This window comes from Haliotis rubra, unplaced genomic scaffold (genome assembly GCF_003918875.1).
Source record: "Haliotis rubra isolate DU_JTF1 unplaced genomic scaffold, ASM391887v1 Scf72, whole genome shotgun sequence".
NCBI lineage: Eukaryota > Metazoa > Mollusca > Gastropoda > Lepetellida > Haliotidae > Haliotis > Haliotis rubra.
In genome coordinates this window covers 50,372-74,354 of record NW_025767435.1, presented here as the reverse complement: position 1 = coordinate 74,354, position 23,983 = coordinate 50,372, and the positions used below count along the sequence as shown (strand labels likewise).

The 23,983-nt window shown below is 39.6% G+C and overlaps 1 protein-coding gene across 1 annotated transcript; it reads right to left on the bottom strand.

Annotated features, from left to right (window-relative positions):
- Positions 1–50: 50 nt before the first annotated feature.
- On the bottom strand, positions 51–22,544 carry LOC124259423 (ras-related protein Rab-22A-like). Its single transcript, XM_046693566.1, has 7 exons — positions 22,381–22,544; positions 17,183–17,262; positions 14,125–14,206; positions 7,044–7,118; positions 4,916–5,039; positions 4,472–4,564; positions 51–464 (listed from the first exon to the last, which is right to left on the bottom strand). Exons 1-7 carry the CDS (start codon positions 22,414–22,416, stop codon positions 304–306), a joined length of 651 nt encoding a protein of 216 aa, XP_046549522.1. The 5' UTR covers positions 22,417–22,544; the 3' UTR covers positions 51–303.
- Positions 22,545–23,983: the final 1,439 nt, after the last annotated feature.

The window sequence follows — 23,983 nt, the reverse complement described above, 5'->3', positions numbered from 1 at the left end:
TCAAGGCCGTATTCCTTATTCCAGGACAAAGGTCAAGGCCGTATTCCTTATTCCCGAACAAAGGTCAAGGCCTGTATCCCTTATTCCAGAACAAGAGGTCAAGGCCGTATTCCTTATTCCTGAACAAAAGGTCAAGGCCGATGTAAATATTGCATGCCTCATGATACAACATGCCTGGGTACACTATCCTTCTCGGTTAACAAATAATCAAAAATAATAAACAATTTGTGTATTCGTAAATGAAATGATATCATGGGAAAGACAATGGTTTCCTATAAGGAGCAATATGTGTCGGTGTTAGTGTCAAGTCCCCTTGCTTGACCTTGAACTTGCTCTGTCTGGCTCTCCACTTCGCCCTCCTCCTCCGCAACACTTCCCCTTCTTCCTTGGTTCGTCTTTGCGGCGGAGGTTGACCGTACTGCCGTAACGTTGATTGCTGAATTCTTCTGGAGGCAGCTCTTTTGCTGAGAACAACAGACATATTAGACAATGATTTAAGTTTAAACTTGTATAATGTAGTTTCTTGAAAAATAATTGAATCTAAAGGCCATAGAAATTGCTGTAAATATAACACTATATCATGAATATCTATGGCACACTTTATAATTTGTAACTAACTTAAATGTGCCTAGACCATGACATATCTCATTACTCCAGTCAATGAATCAATGTTTATAAATGAAATATTTAAACTCCCCAACAAGCATACAACCTAAGCAGCCTGTGAGGAGCTTACTGTACTAATTGTTACGAGAGTGTGTTTTTGTAATTTGTATTAACATTGATAAAGTGATAGTTATTATTGGGTCAGAATGTTTAAAGTTTTGAGTGTGGGTTGCGGCTCACATTTCGCATCATGTATGTTCAATGGCAATACTATTTTAGCGGTACGCCTTTTTTGGTAGCGCTTCAGAGTTGCCTCCTTTGAGGCAATCTTTTGTATAACTATCTGCTTTGACCGGTGGTAAACGTGAGGCCGATCGGGAAAGTTCTGGGAGAATAATGATACAGCCACGGTTTGCTCGAAAGTTCTAGAATCTGTGTCAGTATATATAAAGGCTGGTCATTGTGTTGTGCTACACGGAATCACACACGGACTAACACACAGAATCACACACGACTAACACACGGAATTACACGGGACTAACACACGGAATCACACACAGACTGACACACGGAATTACACGGGACTAACACACGGAATTACACATTGAATTACACACACGGAATCACACACGGACTGACACACACGGACGGGACTAACACGGAATTACACGGGACTAACACACGGAATTACACGGGACTAACACACGGAATCACACACAGACTGACACACGGAATTACACGGGACTAACACACGGAATTACACGGGACTAACACACGGAATCACACACAGACTGACACACGGAATTACACGGACTAACACAACGGAATTACACGGGACTAACACACGGAATCACACATCGGACTGTTGTTGTGTTAACACACCTCACGGAATCACACACGGACTAACACATGGGAATCACACACGGACTAACACTTCCACGGAATCACACATGGACTGACACACGGAATTACACGGGACTAAACACGGAATTACACATTGAATTACACACGGACTAACACGGAATCACACACGGACTGACACACGGAATTACATGGGACTAACACACGGAATTACACGGACTAACACTATCACACACGAATCACACACGGACTGACACGGGACACGGAATTACACGGACTAACACACGGAATTACACGGGACTAACACACGGAATACACGGACTAACACACGGGACTGACACACGGAATTACACGGGACTAACACACGGAATTACACGGGACTAACACACGGAATCACACACGGACTGACACACGGAATTACACGGGACTAACACACGGAATTACACGGGACTAACACACGGAATCACACACAGACTAACACACGGAATTACATGGGACTAACAGCGGAATTACGGGACTAACACACGGAATCACACACGGACTGACACACGGAATCACACACACGGACGGGACTAACACACGGAATTACACGGGACTAACACACGGAATCACACACGGACTAACACACGGAATTACACGGGACTAACACACGGAATCACACGGGACTAACACACGGAATCACACGGGACTAACACACGGAATCACACACGGACTAACACACGGAATTACACGGACTAACACACGGAATCACACGGGACTAACACACGGAATCATACACAGACTGACACACGGAATTACACGGGACTTTTCATATCACTGGAGTTGTGCCTACCGTTACATCTGTCTGCCTTCGTCTAGCTGACCTACATTCAAGAGTGACGGCCTGACTTCTCATTGTGAACTACCTTCATTCAGTGTATCTGCTCTAACTAAATTTCAAGGCTCGTGGTGAGTTGATGTGTTATATTTGTCAATTGCATTGTACTAGAAATCTGTATTGTGATTTATTGTAGCTTGCTCATTGTTTGCTCAATATATAATAGAATATGTTAGACTTGTCTGTGTTATATTTTGCTGGTTCAAAGGGGATTCTTAAACCTTTTGTCACGGCGATTTATTAACCGTAACACAATTTACAGCTGAGTGAGTGAGTGAGTGAGTGAGTGAGTGAGTGAGTGAGTGAGTGAGTGAGTGAGTGAGTGAGTGAGTGAGTGAGTGAGTGAGTGAGTGAGAGTGAGTGAGTGAGTGAGTGAGTGAGTGAGTGAGTGAGTGTGTTTAGTTTTACGCCACACTCAACAATATTCCAGCTATATGGCGGTGGTCTGTAAAATAATCGAGTCTGAACCAGACAATCCAGCAAAAGCATTGATCTAAAACATCAGATGATTTTATGGTGCTTCAGACAGACAAATCAAATTGGGACATCTGAGGATCTTAATTCTTGAAAGGATATTCTTCTAAATCATTAACAACTTTGAAATATATCTTGACACATTTGGGATGAAAACCTGTCACATGCCAAGTACAGATAAGGGCAGGTAACATGCTTTACATGTATGGCAATACAGGGGAATGATTGGTTGGTTGGTTTGTTGTTTAACGCTGCACTCAGCAGTATTCCAGCTATATGGCAGCAGTCTGTAAATAATCGAGTCTGGATCAGATAATCCGGTGATCAATCTACGCAGTTGGTCAACCAAGACAGCGAGCCTGACCCCGATCCCGCTGGTTGCCTCTTACGACAAGCATTGGTTGCTAAAGGCCAATTCTACCCTGGACCTTCACGGATGGCATGGGAATGAGAAGCTTGAAGCTACATGTAACATGTAAAACCTTTCTGGTGGACAACTTGGGCAAGAAAGTACACTCAATGGGTTTATTTGTTACTATCAAAATGATATATGTCCAGAGACTAAGGCTCCCTTTCAATTTACATGGGTTGATCACAATTATATACTGACATATATTCAGAGATTAAGGCTCCCTTTCTGATTAATACTATGATCCAGATGATCGTATATACTTCCTGTTGAGACACACACATGTGGAAAGTGCATTAGTTGTTTATGTCCAGATATATCAAACACGAAATAATGATCAACTAGTCTCCCAAAGTCATTGATTGTGACAACTACCAACTGGCCTGTGTTAGGTACAATAACCATGAGATTACAATAGGTGAGGTGAAATTGGGTTTAACCTTGTGCTTGAGAATATTTCGCTCATATGACGACGTGCATGCGTGTGTGTGTATGTGCGGCTGCTTGAACTAGCCCAGACTGAAGCTGGTTTTATAGTGCTAGCCCACTGAGATACCATGCCGCAGTGAAGCATGAATACCCCACTCAGACACATTATACTGACTCCGAGCTGACCAGTCCTTGTTGTACCCATTAATGCCGAGCACCAGGCAGGGACCAACAAGTACCATATTTTAACGTCTTTTGGTATGATGCAGTCGGGGATCCCGCGACCCGCGACCTTCCGCTCTCCCGTCGGACGCTATAACCACTACACCACGGAGGCGGTCTTGAGATTACAATAAAGCTGGATAGTGAGTAGGTTGGGTTTTATGCTGCTTTTAGCAATATTCCAGCAATATTATGGTGGGGACACCAGAAATGGGCTTCACACATTGTAATCATGTGGATAATTGAATCAAAGTGAGTGAGTGAGTTTAGTTTTACGCCACACTCAGCAATATTCCAGCCATATGGTGGCGGTCTGTAAATCTTCGAGTCTGGACCTGACAATCAAGTGATCAACAGCATGAGCATCGATCTACGCAATTGGGAATCGATGACATGTGTCAACCAAGTCAGCGAGCCTGACCACCCGATCCCGTTAGTCGCCTCTTATGACAAGCATGGGTTACTGAAGGGTCATTCTAACCTGGACCTTAACGGGTTTGAACCCAAGTATTCAGCGTGATGACTGAATGCTTAGTGAACCACTCGTCTACCCCAATGCCCCCTCATCAAGATAGGATCTTGGTCCGACTTACATATGGCATCAAACAGTTGAGGTACATTGACTGCTGTCAGGGCGCTTGTTTCACAGAATATGGCGTTAATGTCTTTGGCATAGTCTTGGGCATCTGCAAAACATATAGTTTATAATGTACAAAATGAGTAACAATACAATCTCTAAGGAGATAACATTTGATCTCACACAAGTAATATCTGGATGATAAATATGATTAACACAAAACATGAATGTTTTTTTTAAATCTCTCTCTGGCGGTGGTCTGTAATTAATCGTGTCTGGACCAGACAATCCAATTATCAACAGCATGAGCATCGTTCTACTCAATTGGGATACGGTGACATGTGTTAAACCAAGTCAGCGAGCCTGACCACCTGATCCCAATAGTGCCTCTAAAAACAAGCATGGGTTGCTGAAGACCAATTCTAAAATGGATCTCCATATATTGACATAAAGCACTCACCCTTTTTCCTGACTTCCCTGAGATCCTCCAAGTCACACTTGTTTCCAGCTATCGCTATGACGATATTCGGTGACCCTTGCCTTCTCAACTCTTGGACCCAACTTTTTACTGATCTGAACGTGGACTGAAATACAGAGCAAACGTGGTACACCTCTACACCAATCACATCACTGATTTAAAGAACATTAGTTAACGTGACTAAAACATCTGACTTCAACAACAAATACAAGGAGCTACAACCTTGCAATATTGAGCAGTTGTTGGATTAGAATTCCAGAAATGGGTGACTTGATAACAAGCATACAACTTTATGGATAACGGTGTATGAATCTACACCGAAAAACCTTGCTCTATGCAATAAACAAGAAGTTGTTATCCATAAAGTTGTATGCTTCAAAATTCAGCAGCACAATGCAATTATCAAGACTTGATCACAGGCAAACATTCAGATCAAAAATCTGCAGCTATTGATAATGATCATTCCCTCTTTGAAAGAAAATGTCTATAATTTTCAGAATTAATGAAAAGAGCATTAAATATAAACATTAGAACAGTCTTTTTTTCCTATTTTGCCTGCCAAGGCCACTCCGTTTGGATTCCTAGAAAAATCATGTTTGTCAGCCTTCTGTTGAAACTGGGACCAACTGGTGACCATGGAAATCCCAGAAATACAAACGTTAAAGGTCATATGCAACGTAAAACACAACTTTGCAGATTCTGATACCTTTCGGTATGGACTTACAGTAACAAATTATCAAAAATGCAAATTCAACTTATAAAGTTGAAAAATAACGCGATGAAAATCAGAAGTTCAAACGATTCACTAAATCAACCCCAGCTGGGTGAAAAGTGGTTTCAACAGCTGTGCTGCACTGCGCTCATGGCGCATGCGTAGTGAATAGGTTCGTGCAGCTTGGAAGAAGCGGGATGCCCGGATTATAAGGTTGTGAGCAGGAGAAGTCTAATCTTGTTTGTGTACACAAACAACTACTCCTATCATAAAACAACCTTGTTAAGGATCTAGATCTACTCAGCTATGTGTCAACCAGTGAGGCGTCTGACATTTAAAGACGGAAAACCTTCGCTGGCGGTGAGCACTCGTAGTAGGCTTTGATGTGAGCTATTTTTCTAATGTTTTGTTGATATTTGACAGTTGTGAGCTTTTTAAATGTTAAGACTGGAGATTACCGATTTATATAATTTCATTTGACTATTTCACCACACGTTCTTCTTACCAAGTCACTTTCTCAGTTCGATACTTAACATCAACATCATTATTTAGCATTGTCAGAATTTCTAACTGTGATATAGATATGCCCATGTCACAGACAAAACTCAATGTCTGTTTTATTGACACCTATGTGTCTGCCTGCCTGTCTGCTAATGACAATATGCAATACACAACTTCGATCACTGACCACATGCATTTTGAACTTAACACCAATCAGGCTATACACCATAAACAAAACGCATTGATTTATGGCTCATGTATCCGAGTTCTGTCTCTGTCACATTATGTAATTACACAGACAGGCAGGTGTGATACTTGTGTCTGTTGATTGCAAAATGTTATACAAAACATGAGCATGTATCTACAAAACCCATGATCTCTATACACACACAAAGAGTGTATCGGCAAATGAACCAGCCAATGAAAGTTTTCGTTACACTTAAGTGCACTTAAGTACCCCTCTCTGACTGGGTTCGGTATCCTGGGTGCTTCGTTTCTTCGACAAAATATTGCACTTTTGATTTGCGATTGTACGCTTATAAATTTTCATAATTATCAATGTATATTATCTGTCATGAATGAATGATAATTATGTTTTATTTATGTTTGTTGTTTCGGTTGCATGTGACCTTTAATGTATGCTAGCTCAAAAAGACACCTCTGTTTGATGCAGTCAATCAGTGAAGAGCCAGTAGATAAGTATCATTTGAACTATTTCTCTCTTCTAGAAGAGCCTTCTACTTTGGATCTGACGCTTCCTATGTATGACATGTTTGAAAGCCTACATTGTAACCTCATGGATTCTTGTGCATACCATCAACCAATGGGCGCCTGGGCCACATCTGATTATAGACAGCCTTCTGTGATGCAGCACAAAAATACTGTTCACTCACTTACCTCTCGTGTCACATCATAGACTATAATGGCGGCGGCGGCAGCTCCCCGATAGTACATAGGTGCCAAGGCTCGATACTGAAACACAAGTCAATATTTGTGTACCAGAATGACAGCAGTGAGTGAGTGAGTTCAGTTTAAGCCACTTTTAGCAATATTCCAGCAATATCACAGCAGGGGACACCAGATATGGGCTTCACACATTGAACCCATGTGGGGAATCGAACCCGGGTCTTTGGTGTGATGAGTGGATGCTTCAACCACTAGGCTACCCCGTCACCCCCAAAATGACCGGAACTTTGAATATCACATCCTTTACAAGCTTATTGTTGTCAAAAAGTCTGGTAATAGGTATCTGTGTCATTCACAACAGCCTCGAAATTGGGAGGTGGCCATGTTAAAACAATATATACATTATAGTATATATATATATATATGTAATTTTTAGAGTAAAATTGATATTTTATACTTATCCTGACTCATGCTCTTTTGCTTGTCTTCTTCTTCTTGCGAACTTAGTGGAAACACTTGTATCTCCCTAATTGAAGCTCCCTTCAATGTAAAATCACTAATTAGTACTCACCACGAGTTACCCCCTTTCCACAAGCGCGGGAAACGAGGGCGCCACCTTCACCCATGTGCCTCACTCTCTCCTCATATACTGAGCCCAACATTTGAATTTACAGGGAAATCCAAAGTGTTATGTGGGGAGGATGGGAGGGCTGACCTCATGAGTCAGGATAAGTATAAAATATCAATTTTACTCTAAAAATTACATATTTTTCCTTATCCTGACTCATGCTCTTTTGCTTGTAGAATCTTACGGAACGGAGGTGGGAGTAATAGAATACTTTGGATTTTAATAATTAGTGATTTGAACTGTGATGATTGTAATAACCCTATGGGAACTTCATAAAGGCACTGAACTGATGAATTCCTGCTGCTAACTTATCAGCTGCCATATAAAGGTTATTACAATGTACTTATTATGATAAAGTATATATAACATTAATACAATGCTTAAGACTGATAGACTTAAGTTTGTTAATATGCTAATATAAACTCCTTAGAGTTTGTTAGCTAAGATACTTTAAGATATAAACATAGTACTAAGCTTAAGATATGATTAAACTTAAGCTAATTATATAATAGCAAAACTCTTTAGAGTTTGTTAGTTAATATACTTATATGATATAGATATAATGCTGAGCTTAAGATATGAATAAGCTTTGGCTACATATATAATAGCAGAACTCTGTAGAGTTTGTTAGCTAATATATTTTTATAATATGAGTATAATACTGTGCTTAAGATATAATTAACTTAAGCTACATATATAATAGTAAAACTCTGTAGAGTTTGTTAGCTAATATATTTTTACAATATGAGTATAGTACTGTACTTAAGATATAATTAACTTAAGCTACATATATAATAGCAAAACTCTGTAGAGTTTGTTAGCTAATATATTTTTACAATTTGAGTATAGTACTGTGCTTAAAATATAATTAACTTAAAATACATATATAATAGCAAAACTCTGTAGAGTTTGTTAGCTAATATATTTTACAACATGAGTATAGTACTGTGCTTAAGATATAATTAACTTAAGCTACATATACAATAGCCAAAAACTCTGTAGAGTTTATTAGCTAATAGATTTATAATGTAACTATAGTACTAAGCTTAAGATAAATTTAGACTTAAGCTAAATGTATATAGTAAAAAACTCCTTAGAGTTTATTAACTAATATACTTTTATGTTATAAACATAGTACTGAGCTTAAGATATGATTAAACTTAAGCTATATATATAATAGCAAAACTCAATTCGAGTTTTGTTAGGTAATACATTTTATAATGTAACCATACTGCTTAAGATATGATGAAACTTAAGCTAATTGTATAATAGCAAAAAAAAAAACTCTTTAGAGTTTGTTAGCTAAAATACTTATATGATATAAACCTAGTATTGAGCTTATGAAGGAAAACTTAAGCTACATATATAATAGCAAAAACTCCGTAGAGTTTTTTAGCTAATACATGTTATAATGTAACCATAAAGCTTAAAATATGATGAAACTTAAGCCAAATATATAATAGCAAAAACCTCTTTTAGAGTTTTGATAGCTAATATACCTATATGATATAAACATAGTACTGCGCTTAAGATATGAATAAGCTTAAGTTACATATATAATAGCAAAAACTCTGTAGAGTTTGTTAGCTAATACATGTTATAATATAACCATATTGCTTAGAATATGATGACACTTAAGCCAAATAGCAAAAAACTCTTTAGAGTTTGTTAGCTAATATACTTATATGATATAAACATAGTACTAAGCTTAAGATATGAATAAGCTTAAGCTACCTATATAATAGCAAAACTCCGTAGAGTTTGTTAGCTAATATATTTTTATAATATGAGTATAGTACTATGCTTAAGATATAAATAACTTAAGCTACGTATATAATACCCAAAACTCTGTAGAGTTTGTTAGCTAATGCATTTATCATGTTACCATAGTACTACTCTTAAGATATGATTAACTTAAGGTAAATATATAATAACAAACTCTGTAGAGTTGTTAACTTATATATTGTATGATGTAATAATCATAGTACTGTGATGATAAAAAGAACTTAAGCAAATTATATATAGCATGTAGCTATTTAGTACTGTTATAAGATAACTTATCTTCTCCGAGGAACTGTCAATTGTTGTGCGAGGACCATGGGATCGAATTGGTGGATACCTGAGACGTCCTCGGTGGTGATATCTCTCAGATAATGGTTGGCAACCACCATATCGGATCTCCAGAAATAAACCCTCCATTATTCCAAAAAACATTTGTGTAAATCAATTGTAGAAGTTAACGCTCTAATATCAAGAGTATTAAAGCTCATGGAGGGTCGGATTGGGTCCATCCGTCTTGTATGCACATAGTATGACAGTTCTGATCCAAACGGAGATATAGTACGTGAGACTTCATTCTGCCTAAGTTGAAGATAGAGGAAATAATCTGTTGCATTTTCCCTTCCTGTTTGGTTCGGTGGAGATAAATTTACAGTGCTCTTGCTGGCCATCGTGATAGAATCATCGTATCATGGAGCCCAAGTATGTTATCCAGGCGTGTTCATAAACCTCACTTGTGAGGTGTTGGAGCACTATATTCAGATCCCCAAGTTGGAGCGTGAACTTCCGTTTTAATTCTCCAATCAGAAAGCTTAAGTAGGTTTACTAACCATCTAGTTGTGTTAGTAGCTTGATGATTAAATTCAACTGTAGTCTGAGACTCTGTGGATTTAGATCTACTTGTATCCCGTCGTCTAGGTAATTCGCTGCGAAGTTCTTGACGATGTAGGTGCACAACCAGTTGTGTCTGTCCTCGTTGAACTTTATGTATATTATGCCTGACTGCCGTGCCCTCGTTCTAACTTGACAGGGGAGGTCTCTAACCTGAAGAAAGCAGTCTAATCATGAAAGTTCAGGTTAACTGGACTGTAAAGAGGCTTGCTCGTTCACTGATATATAGTTGTCACTTGTGACGTAAGTCTTGAACTGTGAACTAAGATTCGACCTCTACGTAGGTCGTTGTCCATCAGCGGTCCAATCAGAACAAGGCATTTTGATTCTGTAGAATACCCGCTGTGATGTCACGGTGTAGCAGGAAAAACCTTGTATAAAATCTTGCCGTCGTTGATATTAGCATAATCGCCGGTCTTCACCGTAGCTTCCCGAAGTTACCCAAGTGACCACGTGTTTCGAGGGTTAATGGTAAACGCGCGTGAAACCTTCGGCGCGAAATACCTCGCTCTGTAATATTAATGCTGGGTAGGTTATTTTCCTGGCTGTCGTGAAAGTAACTTCAGTTTTGAATATAATTCCGACTTCCTTATATAAAGGTACAATAAACTTGCAAGTTGTCAGCTTGTAGACTGTATACATGAATGTATCGTCATAATTGTAGAATTAAAGCTGAACTTGTACATATTTCTTCTCAGAAAAGTTGACGATTATGAGTTATACTCGCTGTAACAAGGCTGCTGTTCAATTTCGATATTGAATTGTCTGCAGATATGCGTAATGGTCACGCATGTAGATAAACGTATCGTCGTCCGGGATTGCATATTCTAGCAATCTATACGGAACAGTTGATTTCTGTGAAGATCTATGAAACGTCGTTGACTAATTAATACAGTGACGTTCTGTGTTGTAAATAGCCTGTGCAATTGTCGTCGCGTAGACTTATAGACGGCATCTGGCATACAGTTGATAAACAACTTATGCGATGTCTTGAACGGACTGACGAGTAGCTATATATGACGAATGGCTAGTATATGGAGACCTTGGAGGAGACTTCCTCGGTGAACGCTGGAGACTTCGCGAAGCTCTCGAAGTATCCCTTCTAGATCTTCTGGGTGAAGTAGACTTGGAGCCACTTAGCCTTCGCGACCTTCGCGAAGGTATCGAGTCAAAGCCCGATTAGTATATATATATATATATGAGTGCTTGCTTCGTGAACGGCCTCTGTGTTTAACAGGATGTGGGGTCGGTGAAGCGCTACTCCTCCGCGACGTCCCTTGTAACTGGTGAGGCTCTAGCTCCTTCGCGGAGGTGGCCTGGGACTTCCTTAGCGAAGTGTTTATAGTCCGAACAATATATGAGCGTTAGCTTCATACAGGGTGTGGTTCTTGCTGGTTCTGCATAAGTATAGCCAAGTAGATCATCCTATCATCTTCAGAAGTCGTGTCACGAAATCTGGTGATAAGAATCTTATTGATCGTTCTAGATCTATTAAGGCCAAAGAACATACGCCTCTGGCGTTTGAACTTTCATGGCTTTATGGTAGGCTGTGTGCAGACTTGTGTGGTGACCTGTGAGGCGATCGACGTGGTGATGTACGAGGAGATCGGCGCGGTGAACGGCGAGGCGATCGTCTTGGTGATCTGCGTCTATGGGTTGACCTTCTCGGAGACCTGTAAGGAGAATGTTGATAGCTTCGCGAAGCTCTTGTGTAGTCCCTGGAAGTCCTTCTGTACGATGACGATCTGTGGTCAGGTGTCCTTCGCGAAGGCCTTCGCGAAGCTTCCTCTGCGTCCGGTCCGGGGGAACGGCGATATGACCTTCGCGAAGGCTTCCGTGATGTCTGATGGTCTGAGTCCACATCTAGGGATGAAATCGAAGAAGGTGATGATCTATCCCGCCTTCATGAAGGCCTTCGCGAAGGCTGTACATCTAGGTCCTTCGTCAAGGTGGTCCGTGACTTCCTTCGCGAAGGTGACATCGTCCTGGTTGCTACGTTGACGGGGGGTGCCTCTGGGGTGCTGTCTACGTTGGAGCCTTCGCGAAGGCTCGGTCCCTGCTTCTGCAGTCTGTAGCGGTCCTCCATCATGGTCATAATTTGCCGCATCAGGTCCTCAGGGATGGTCTGTGACGAGGTCGTCGGTGCCTTATCTGCGGTGTTAATGGAGGGGTCCACAGGAATATCGTCCGACATCAGTGTAGAGGCATCAGGCTGCATGGTGATCTCTGCTGATGTCATTGTAGGTGTCACCGGTCGCTTCTTGTGGCGTACATCGTGGATGATGATCGACTGATCATCGTTGAGGTCCAGGTCAGCGGCTGGAACAATCTCGGTTGAGAAAGTCCTAGTAGACTTCGTTGATTTCCCCTCAGAGGTCGACGCTGCCCTGGGTGTTCGACGTCTGCGTTCAGTGTTGGTAGCGATGGGACCCTCAGGAAGATCATCGAATATCAGCGTTGGTACATCAGGCTGCATGCTGATCTGCGCTGACATCACTGTTGCTGACATCGGTCATTCTTTTGATGTACATCAGGTATGATGATCGGCTGATCATCATACAGGCCCAAATCTGCGAAGGGAACAATCTCGGCTGTTGAGATGTAGTAGAAAAACCCTCTAGTCTACGGCTGCGACGATGGGATGTCTGGGGAAGCAGGACGCTTCTTGGAGACGGCGGACTACGTCCCACGCCTCTCCACCACTCTAGCGGAACATCACACGGGAGGGGGGTCGGCCAACAGCAGTAGACTGGCGAGGGGTTCAGGTGTATCAGTCATACTAGACTCTGCATACGCGACCTATCTGCTGCGCGTCTCAAACGCAAAGTAAATATTAATAAAAAGAAGAATTGGATAAATTAGTACCGCAACTGCAACGTGAATAAAATGAACATGGCGCAGTACAACTAAGGCATATTAAAAGCGGATCAGCAGCAGAATAAAAAACGTAATCTGCAATAGTACAGAATTTTCATCAACGTAATCCACTGAAACAAACACGGCGTCCCGTGAATAAACTGTAGAAAAAACGAGTAAATATAATATATAATCGTTGAAGGATACTAGCTAAACCTCTATAGATGTCTATACGAGGTAACTAACTAAATATAAATCAAAGGATATAGTGTCGGGAGACACAGGCGCTCTCACGTCGAGCTCACTGGGCGAAGAAGGAGAGAGTGAGGCACATGGGTGAAGGTGGCGCCCTCGTTTCCCGCGCTTGTGGAAAGGGGGTAACTCGTGGTGAGTACTAATTAGTGATTTTACATTGAAGGGAGCTTCAATTAGGGAGATACAAGTGTTTCCACTAAGTTCGCAAGAAGAAGAAGACAAGCAAAAGAGCATGAGTCAGGATAAGGAAAAATATATAATTCATCTATTCTCAATGCAATCAACATGTTAAAAGGACACTATATCATCTGACTGAAAACCAGTTCACTGCAATCATATCACATCTTCACAAGCACTTTGTTTTCGGTAAAGGGATAATACTGCTAAGCCCTAATAATAAGCCACAAAAACCTCCCTAATACTGGAATGGAGATGGATCATTCATATTTTAGGGTCCTATATAATACAGAAAAGATATCACCCTCAAGTGTGAGATATTTTAAATATTTAACAGTTAAAGGATAGTCCATTGTTTTCAAACACACTCCAAAATCCTTGATTTGTTTGCAAGATTACCATCTCATGGGGTCAATACCATTAGAAGGCAGCAAAATGCCAGGATAGAATCAAACCCAAATCCCTCCCTCACTCATTCAATCTTACCTTTTCCTGGCCTGCAGTGTCCCATATCTGGTACTTGTACGTATTGCCGTCCACCAACAGGGTTTTGGTCATGAAGGAGGCGCTGGAAATATTCACAAGATTATTTACTAAAGCAGTTGATATTTTTCTCTTTATATATTAGAGCTGAATAAAGTCAAATTCATATACTTTTGCTGCCATCACTGACCAATGCCATCTAGATTTTCAGGTAACACATTATATTTGGGATTACTATATCTCAGTTAAGTATAGATTCTAGTCCTATTGGTGAGTGGAGTCACATCTGGGATTCGAACCCTAACTGTCAGTTTACTACTTTCTAAATGGCATTGTGTACTAATAGATTTACAGGGTTGAGTCAGATGTGGGGGCGATTTGTAGTTGTTAGTACATGAGAACAGACTTAACACACAGTGTGGCTATGTATATTTAAGAAATACAGTTCGCTCTGCCACCATGTATAGTGTAATAAAGCACACTTTCGCCCTGAACTATTACAGCTAAGCACGAGGACGCTTGCTCATAACCTTCGGAAAATATAAATGTAATGAATCCACCAGTGCGTTATCTGTGTGAAGCAACTGTAAACCAAGAAACGGGATGCAACGGAGTAGTTTACTGTAGGAGACTGTATGAGGCGATGACAACTGACATGCATTGTGACGTCGCTTACATTGTGACGTAATGCAAAAGTGTTCGATTACAAGGGGGCAGACTAGTGAGTGAGTTAACATTTAACGTCACAGCGGCAATATTTCAGCCATATCGTGACGAGAACATTTTACATTGAAATGGAATATGTGAGGGGGCAGACTAGAATGGCGCAATGATGCCAGTACATTGTGACGTAATGCAAAAAGTGCACATCATCGTCTAATAAAGTAAGGTCGGCGCCTTTGATCTTTCACTGAAGCATCTTAGAAACTTAAATATTGTTAATATTCTTCTTCTTCTTAATTCATTCTTAATATCAAATATTTGACTTATAGTGAACGGCACTGGGACATTCAGGCAATGAAAACCTAAACTACTGGCACATGCTAATTTACATTTCACATGTGTGACTTAGCAAACAAACATGCACAATGTGTTCTGTAAAGCAGAAATGTGCATCCAGGAAGCACAAACCTATACAATGGATGCCGAAAAAATATGTATCATGTCCCGATGGATAGACAATAATATTCATTGCATATTTCTGGCATCTGGCATCTAACAGCATTCTGGACAGCATGTTCTGCATAATTACTAGGGGTGACTTTTGCAATAGCGATAGTCTGTTATTGCAATAGTTTTTTCTCCTTGAAATTTTGTCAGCCATGACAACTGTACAGTCCATGTGAAGGCTACCACTAGGCACCAGACAGATAATTTAGGTCTACAAGTTGTTGGTAGTAGTTATATAATTGGGGTTCTATTACAGGGTACCTTATAGGCTTATTTCTACGTAATTCCACTCCCAGCGCCTACTATTAAATAGTGATTTTCGAGCAGAAACATCATTCGATGTACAGCCGAGCTCGCCAGCCTAGACCCATTTTCGCTAGGGCTACCCATTTTTTACGCAACAACTGACTAGACCTCGACATGCCGAGTGGAGATTCCTTTATAGGGTGTCTTAGAAACTCCCAACGCGTCGAGGTCTAGTCAGTGGCTTATGCGCGTGTGTCCGTATGCGTAAGTCGTGATGCCGTGTTATTCAGGGCGATTCCATAGATGTTGTGTTTGTCGCTTCTCAACGCATTCATTCGGTGTTTGAACGTTTCATTCTTGAAAAGAGCTTGTTTGAAGAAGGTGTGTTTGATGTGTTGTTTCACCACATATTTTTTTACCCCTTTCGCCTTTCGGATCTCACCATTGTCGGCTTTCAGGATGGAATACATCTTGGGTCTCAATCCGATGTATTCGCCGATGGGTGTGCCCGCTCATTCGTCCTTCATCTTACCGAGGACCTTTTTATTGGTCGTGCTTTGGTTGTTGTTGTTGAAATCAGCCATAAGCATCATCATCATCATCATCATCATCATTATCATCATCATGTACAGTACAACCAGAAATTATTGAGCATTTAAAGATTGTAATTTTAAAAAAAATATTCACTCATTACTCACGTATTAAATGTGAATATTAGCAGAACATAACTCCAGATTCAAAGACAGGTGAACAGTTAGTATTTTGTCAAGCACCATGGGCAGCAATGCAGGCTTCAATGCGGCGGGGCATACTACTGATCAAAGAAGTTAGAAAGTCGTGGTCCATGCTGTCCCAATATCGGACCCCCTCTTCTTTCATTTCAGCAATATTTGTCAGATTTTTCTTACTGACACTTTCCTTCATAAGTCCCCAAACATTTTCTTTTGGATTTAGGTCAGGGCTATAGCTTGGCCAATCTAATAATGTCATATTTTGGGTCTGAAACCAGGCCTGTGAATGCTTTGAATGATGTTTTGGGTCGTTGACCTGCTGGAAAATCCAAAAATGTCCATGGAACACGTGAGCAGATGGAAGTAAATGTCCTTCGAGAATATCTGTGTACCGCTCACTGTTCATATTCCTTTCAAATACACAGAGGGACGTTGCCCCTAACACAGATATGCCACCCCACACGTTAAATTTCGGACTGTACTTTGGGCGCTGATACAAAGGTTTTTCAGTTTGTTTGGTCCAGAATTTCAGTGTATTAGGAAACAGCCACACTGAACTTTCATCTGAGAAATCACATTGTCCCAGTTAAAATTTCTGTGCTGTAAGCACCAGTTCAACCTTCGCTCCTTTTGTTCAGCTTTCATGATCGGTGATGGAATTCCTCGACCTTTCTGCCAACCCACTGCATGCAGCTCAGTTCTAATTGTCTCCTTGCAGACAGCCACAGTTCCTCTATCAATCATATCCAGTCTTAATTTTTCTCAACTGCTTTGTTTGTTTTTAGAAACAAGAATACCAAGCCGACACCAAAAATGGGCTTCACTATTGTACCCATGTGGAGAATCGAACCTGGGCCTTTGGCATGATGAGGCTACCCCAATGCCCCTTATAACTAAAGGGTGAACTGACTTACCCTATTGTGCTTTCCAAGGCGTTCTTGAATTGGTTGTTGACAAACCTCATGACAATACTCGACTTGCCCACACCAGAGTCCTGAAACCATAGCAACATGAGTGAGTGAGTGAGTGAGTGAGTGACTTAAGTTTTACGCTGCTTTTAGCAATATTCTAGCAACACCATGGCAGGGGACACCAGAAATGGGTTTCACACATTGTATCCATGTGGGGAATCGAACCCGGGTCTTCGGTGTGATGAGCGAACGCTTTAACCACTGGGCTACCCCACCACCAGAAATGGGCTTCTCACATTGTACACACGTGGGGAATCGAACCGTTGGCCTGACGAGGGGACAACCTGAACATTCACTACACTGCTACACCATGTACAGTAAACTATGGTTATACTGAACACATATATAATGAACAGTAGGATATATATCAAAAAATGTTTTTTCCCAGCCACATGATAAATATTTGGTGTTTATGATAAACTTAGTTTACTGTATATGCTATGGTGACACCATTAAGAGAAACAGAAATACAAAGTATATAAAAGAGTGATGTATCACATCTAAAATAATAATATTAATAGTGAGTGAGCGAGTAAGTGAGTGAGTTTAGTTTTATGCCGCTTTTAGCAATATTCCAGCAATATCACGGCGGGGTACACCAGAAATGGGCTTCACACATTGTACCCATGTGGGGAATCGAACCCGGGTCTTCGGCGTGACGAGCTGAACACTTTGACCACTAGGGCCACCCACAAAGTATATAAAAGAGTGATGTATCAATAATATTAATAAAAATTACTAATTTCTGCATGTCTGATATGCATGGTATGTAATTACAAAGGGCCTAAAAGTCAAATATCTGTTGCATGAATTTATTCCGATTTACTTCACATGCTTCATATGCCAAATATTTGGGGGGTTGGTTTCAATTAATTCCCTTTCATACTGGAGTATTTGGATATACTGATCATATATCCTATCATGCATTGTAACCTTACTCTCAATCAATCTTAAATTTGCTATCAAAGCCACAGGCCCAATACAATTACTTGAATGAAACGTGTAGCTCTAATGCATGTAGGAGTGAGTGAGTAAGTTAATATTTAACGTCACATCGGCAATATCTCAGCCATATCGTGACGAGAACATATTTGACATTGAAATGGAATATATGTATATGATAAAAACCTGTCTACGAAGGACAGTAAAATAACTAGAATATCACAATTACAACTAAAACTAGTGTGGAAAGTTAAAACTAATAGCACTATTGGGACAATACAATATAAAAACTGGCTATAGATCGCCAGCAACTGAGTGAGTGAGTGAGTGAGTGAGTTAATATTTAACGTCACATCGGCAATATTGCAGCCATATCGTGACGAAAACAAGCCATGTAATAAAAAGTAGAAACTTTTTGAAGATTAAAACCTGTTGACGATGGACAGTAAAAAGACTAGAGAATCACAGTTATAAATATAAAACTAGCGCAAAGTTAAAATATTCCAATTAAAGAAGACAATACAATTTAAAATACGGGCTATAGATCGCCAACAACTGAAGGTAGATCACCAAATTAGGGACCATGGGGACTTACATTACTTTTGCTACCTGCATGGACCCTAGCTGGATTTATATCATCCCTTCAGCCGCTGGCGATTGAAGTCAAACTGAGCCAAAATTAAAAGGACAAGAATACTACGTTTAAAACAGCTGGTAAATTTAAATTTCCTCTGAATGTTTCGGGACTTACGTACCCTCTCAGGAGGATAATGCATGTAGGAACAAACATCCCTTTCTGTCTATGACAAAGCTAACATTATTTGTTATATCAGTGTAGGAAAGATGTAGAAAATCTAACCTGTCCACAGGACTGGCAGGTCAAATTTTTTACCAGTCCTGCCAAAATCTAGCCTGTCCTCCAAATATAAATAAAACACCTTCGGCAGTAAATATTCAAAAAGGTTATAATCATTATATATATGTCACTGGTTTGCTAAAATTGACCCGACATGAGGACGGACTAGATATTTTTTTAACCCGTCCTCCACAAAATTCACCCGTCTCGGACGTTGGGACGGGCTATCTTTCCTACACTGGTAATATGGTTATTTGCAAGGTAGTATGGGATGACCCTTTTGAATCCATGATTCCTGGTGCTGAAGCCCTTGAAGATCCGGGTTAGAATTGATCTTCAGTAACCCATGTTGGTTGTAAGAGGCGACTAACTCAGTAACTGGATCGGGTGGTCAGGCTCGCTAACTTGGTTGACACATGTCATTGGTTTCCAATTGCGCAGATTGATGCTCATGATGTTAATCAATGGATTGTCTGGTCCCGACTCGATTGTTTACAGACCGCCACCATATATAGCTGAAATTTGCTGGGTGTGGCATTAAAGAACCAACCAACCTGATGCCAAAGCTGGCCTCAAGAAATACAGATTCAGACATCCATCCCATAAAACCTGGCAAATGACAGTATAACAAATTTATTACCCTTAAGATTTTATAGGTCCTTTATTTCTTCTATTTTGGCAACAGGATGGGGCGCAAAGCAAAGCAAAGCATTTCGCCATGATTGCTGTCACAGACAAACATCACCGATTAGTATATGAAGGGATCTGGTAGCCTTTTAAAAACTGTCTTAACAGACTTGTAATTTAAGAAAATATACTACAGTTTAGGATATTTATCATCCAAAACGGTTTTCCACCGAGATCGATTTGATATTATTTTGTACAATGCCCTGACAATGTTATGTGAGATGACATCATGTTATGACATATCTGCAGGTCTATGGAGAGTGTTGAGAGATTTACATTTTTCATTGAAAACTAATGAAGAATGATTTTTGATGATAAATAGAATCTCACCCTCGTGTCTACTCGGATATTTGTAACTTTATCAACTCATGTTGATGTGATTTACAGAATTGTAACCTAACTTCTTGGATAACCTTGATTCGTGGATCGCGGAAATTATCATGCTAGCTCGTAAATTAAGTCTCGACAGCGGTACTTTTGATGTACATACAATGCCACGCCTCGCTGACAAAAAAGTTCCGAATCTCTGCATTTCATGCAAGTACACTAAATATAATTGTCCAGCATTGAGATAAATAGCCCCAGATCACTAATACCACCATTACCAAATTTTACTTTTACAAAATGTCCAGTAAAAAAGATACCGTTAGCTCCAACCTTTTCACTTCTCGTTGTCTGCTTTCCTTGGTGTTAATACTTACTGCAATGGGCTGTCGTACATAGTGATATATTGTAAACGAGTACGTAATCCACGAAACAAGGTAACATCATATTTTGTGTGCACACGAACAGGTGATGATTGAAATGGCTTCTGTAAACAAACGTTTCATTTATGTGTGGAATATTAGGCATTTTCAATTTGCTGAATCAGTGAATAAAATAATCAGTGCATATACAATATGAAATCATGCATTTTATAATATGAATTTCGCCGAAGTTGCCATATATCCACGAATCAAGGTTATGCAAGTGTATCTCAGCAGACACTTGGGTGAGATTCTCTATATCTTTAGGTCAAATCTCCATCCGCATTACAGATGAAAAACGGAATATTCTCAAAATATTTTTGATAGAAAGAACTTTTTATGATAACATTAGTTGAATTCTCCAAGTGAGTTGAAACTCAATGTCAAAGCTTGCAAAGTGTGAAGATCCTCCATACTACCCACTGGAACAGAGTAAAGTTCCTGTCACACCTTTGAGTATATCTATCAAGTAGTCATGAGTTCCTTATAAAAAAAAGTCAATACGACGTCCATACACTCAACATTGTGAATTTTTTCGATTAATATGACTTATGTGTGATGCTCATCTAGCGTATAAATAACAAATTTAGTGCATCCATTTGAGTGCGTATGAGGTGCGCATGATTTGCGTAACACTATTTTTCTTGACATATTAACAAAAACTTGTTTTCATTATTTACCTGGACTAATTTATAAAGTTTGAAGGCTCCTTCTTCAATGAGTTTATTTTCATCTCTGCCCTTTTCAGTTGCTAGTGGTAACACACTACATATAAATTGTGTGACTACAGACTTGTATTTCTTTATGTCCAAAATAGATAAATAGAATTCAGTTGAAAAAATTGTTTTGAACTGTCCATAACTTCAGAGTTTTGGGCAGTTGTTAATATTAACGTGTAACTGACACAAATGAGACTCCCATAAACACACCACCTGTAGGAAATATGTAACCTGAAAAATAATCCCAATATTTCTGAGATGTATTTCTGATGTACTTTTTCATTCTTTTTATTACACCTCTCAGTGAGTTACATAATTAGATATAAGATGCAGTATAAATCAGAGCAGTAACAATTCTAGATGATGAATCAGCACTTACATCAAGTTAAACATTGACATCGGGAATAACAGCTGATCTAAACATATACAAATTGCAATTTAGAAGATACAGATTAAATCATAGAGGTGAATGATAATACATGGGCAAAATAGTTAAAACATGTTTTGTGGTACATTCCTGCTTTAGAAGTATTTACTAGGACCACCATCATGATGGTTTCAAAACAAATGCTGAGCAAATACTGTCATAGTAACTATAATAAATACTGTGCTGTACACTAGCGATTAATATTACTTTTCACTTATCGTCGGATTACATGTTTTCAGATGTCATACGTTTCATGCAGGCTGCAGTGTTTAATCCACACTATGACGAGGCAAGTTGGGTCATACAGACACCTAAATAAATACTCAGATGACAGCTTGTGTTTGAGATAAGTTGTCTCAATAAGTCTGTCATAATGAACAGTTTTCATCAAGAATAACAAAATATGTATTCAACAACATTCATTCTTACTAAAATACTAGTCTAGATAACCACGATAAAGATGATAAACATCAGTACAGTTATCACGATTATCTCTTCGAATCATATCGTACTTCCCTGATCATACTTATATATCACAGGCGGGTATAATCATTAAGATGTGGTTTCTGTCATGTATTAATAATGTGTGAATTTCATAGACAGGGCGTTGGTCTACAAACCTTATGATTAATAGTTAAAAGATTTTTATAAAATGAGAAACATGTTGCGATTTCTAGCTTTGGGAGTTGCCTGGCAGTAGTGAACTTGAGAAATATTCTGATGATTCGAACTTCATCAATGACCAAACAAAATCGTTTACTCACGCCAAGGAGGCAAAGTTTGACATCTCTCAAGGACATTTTATATGGATTCCAGTTGTGGTGACTGTGAAGTTATCAAGTAATCTCTATGTGTGGTTTCACGAAATGCTAAAACCGAAATGAGATCATCGTCCCAATATAATGACAACTTCTATCGCCATTTTGGACGTAAGTGTGTCACATGACATTATTTGTACTTCCGCTTTTCATATTCCTAACTGCGAAGACTGATTACGCCGTGCACGGAGTTTCTGTACTGTCATATCAGTCATTTCATCATGACAAATTCATGCATCGCCTTGCGTTTCTTAAATTAGACAATCGATAATAGTTTTTAGGTTCGCGGCTATTGACACTTGTTGGTGGTGATGGAAGCTGGACAGAAGGTAGCTTCTGTGCGGACGGGTGTGGGGATAGGCTTAGTAACGGAAAATTAAACTGTAATGTATTTAATGTGGCGAGCTTAAACTTTGCCAACAGCACGGGTCTGTTGGGCGCAAATAATTGCAACGATCCTTAAATCACGTTTCACAGATAATAGTACAATCGATGGATCAATAATACAGTGTGTGTGTGTGTGTCCGTCCGTGCGTGCGTGCGTGCGTGCGTGTGTGTGGTATACCGCAGTCATATACTGGGTCGAATATTAATATTTTTTATTTGAGTTCTTGTTGGTTCTGAGACTCAACTGTTTGTGAAACAGTGCATGTACAGAATGTACTCACCATGTATAATCATGGGATAAACTGTTTCACTTTGCAAGCCTTACGTATCAAATGTGGTTTTGTTTATTTGATTAATTTAGAGACTATCAATTCGGTCTAACATTCATCTAATTTCCCAACACAGTATGTTTATCTCCATTCTACCATAACCGATTTAACATCGAACTTCCTCGTCCTGCGGAAGACACTGCCTAATCTGGCATGGGACGAGAGGCGAAATGTACTCGTCTGTGAAGGGAGTGGTAGGTGCCGTTCGTACTTATTTTAACATTGCAACATAAAAAATATTCTGTCTAAGTGAGTGAGTGAGTTATTATTTAACGTCACATCGGCAATATTTCAGCCATATCGTGACGAGAACACTTGACATTGAAATAGAATATATATAGAGATTATAAAACCTGCCGACAAAGGACAGTAAAGCAACTAGAGTATCACAGATATATATGTAAAACTAGTAATTGAATCTAAAACATTTTAACCATAGGGGACAACACAATATAAAAATGGGCTATAGATCGCTAACAACTGAAGGTAGATCACCATACTAGGGACCATGGGGACTTACAGTACATTTGCTTCCTGCATGGGCCCTAGCTGGATTTACATCATCCCCTCAGCTGTTAGCAATTGAGATATATCTAGCCATACATTAAAATTACACATATTCTACGATTAAAACACGGAAAGTTGAAATTTACTTTGAATGTTTTGGGACTTACGTACCCTCTCAGGAGGACAATAATTTTACAGTACTTTAACCCCCTCGAGGATACAGCCACTAACAATCTGTGTTACTAATTCAAACTTCCAATCATAAAATATTTAGCTATTTACAAATCTGTTAACAAATTTAATTCTTTTAAAAAAGCAATAATTAA

Bases quoted from the DNA above. Each gene is read 5' to 3' on its own strand.
- LOC124259423 (XM_046693566.1), bottom strand. From the start codon at position 22,416: ATGTCCTTGAGAGATGTCAAACTTTGCCTCCTTGGC. The intron at 5,040-7,043 runs GTAAGTGAGTGA...TCTGTATTTCAG, and splicing joins TCTATGATGTGACACGAGAG to TCCACGTTCAGATCAGTAAA. The intron at 465-4,471 runs GTAAGTCGGACC...TGTTGTTCTCAG, and splicing joins TCAACTGTTTGATGCCATAT to CAAAAGAGCTGCCTCCAGAA.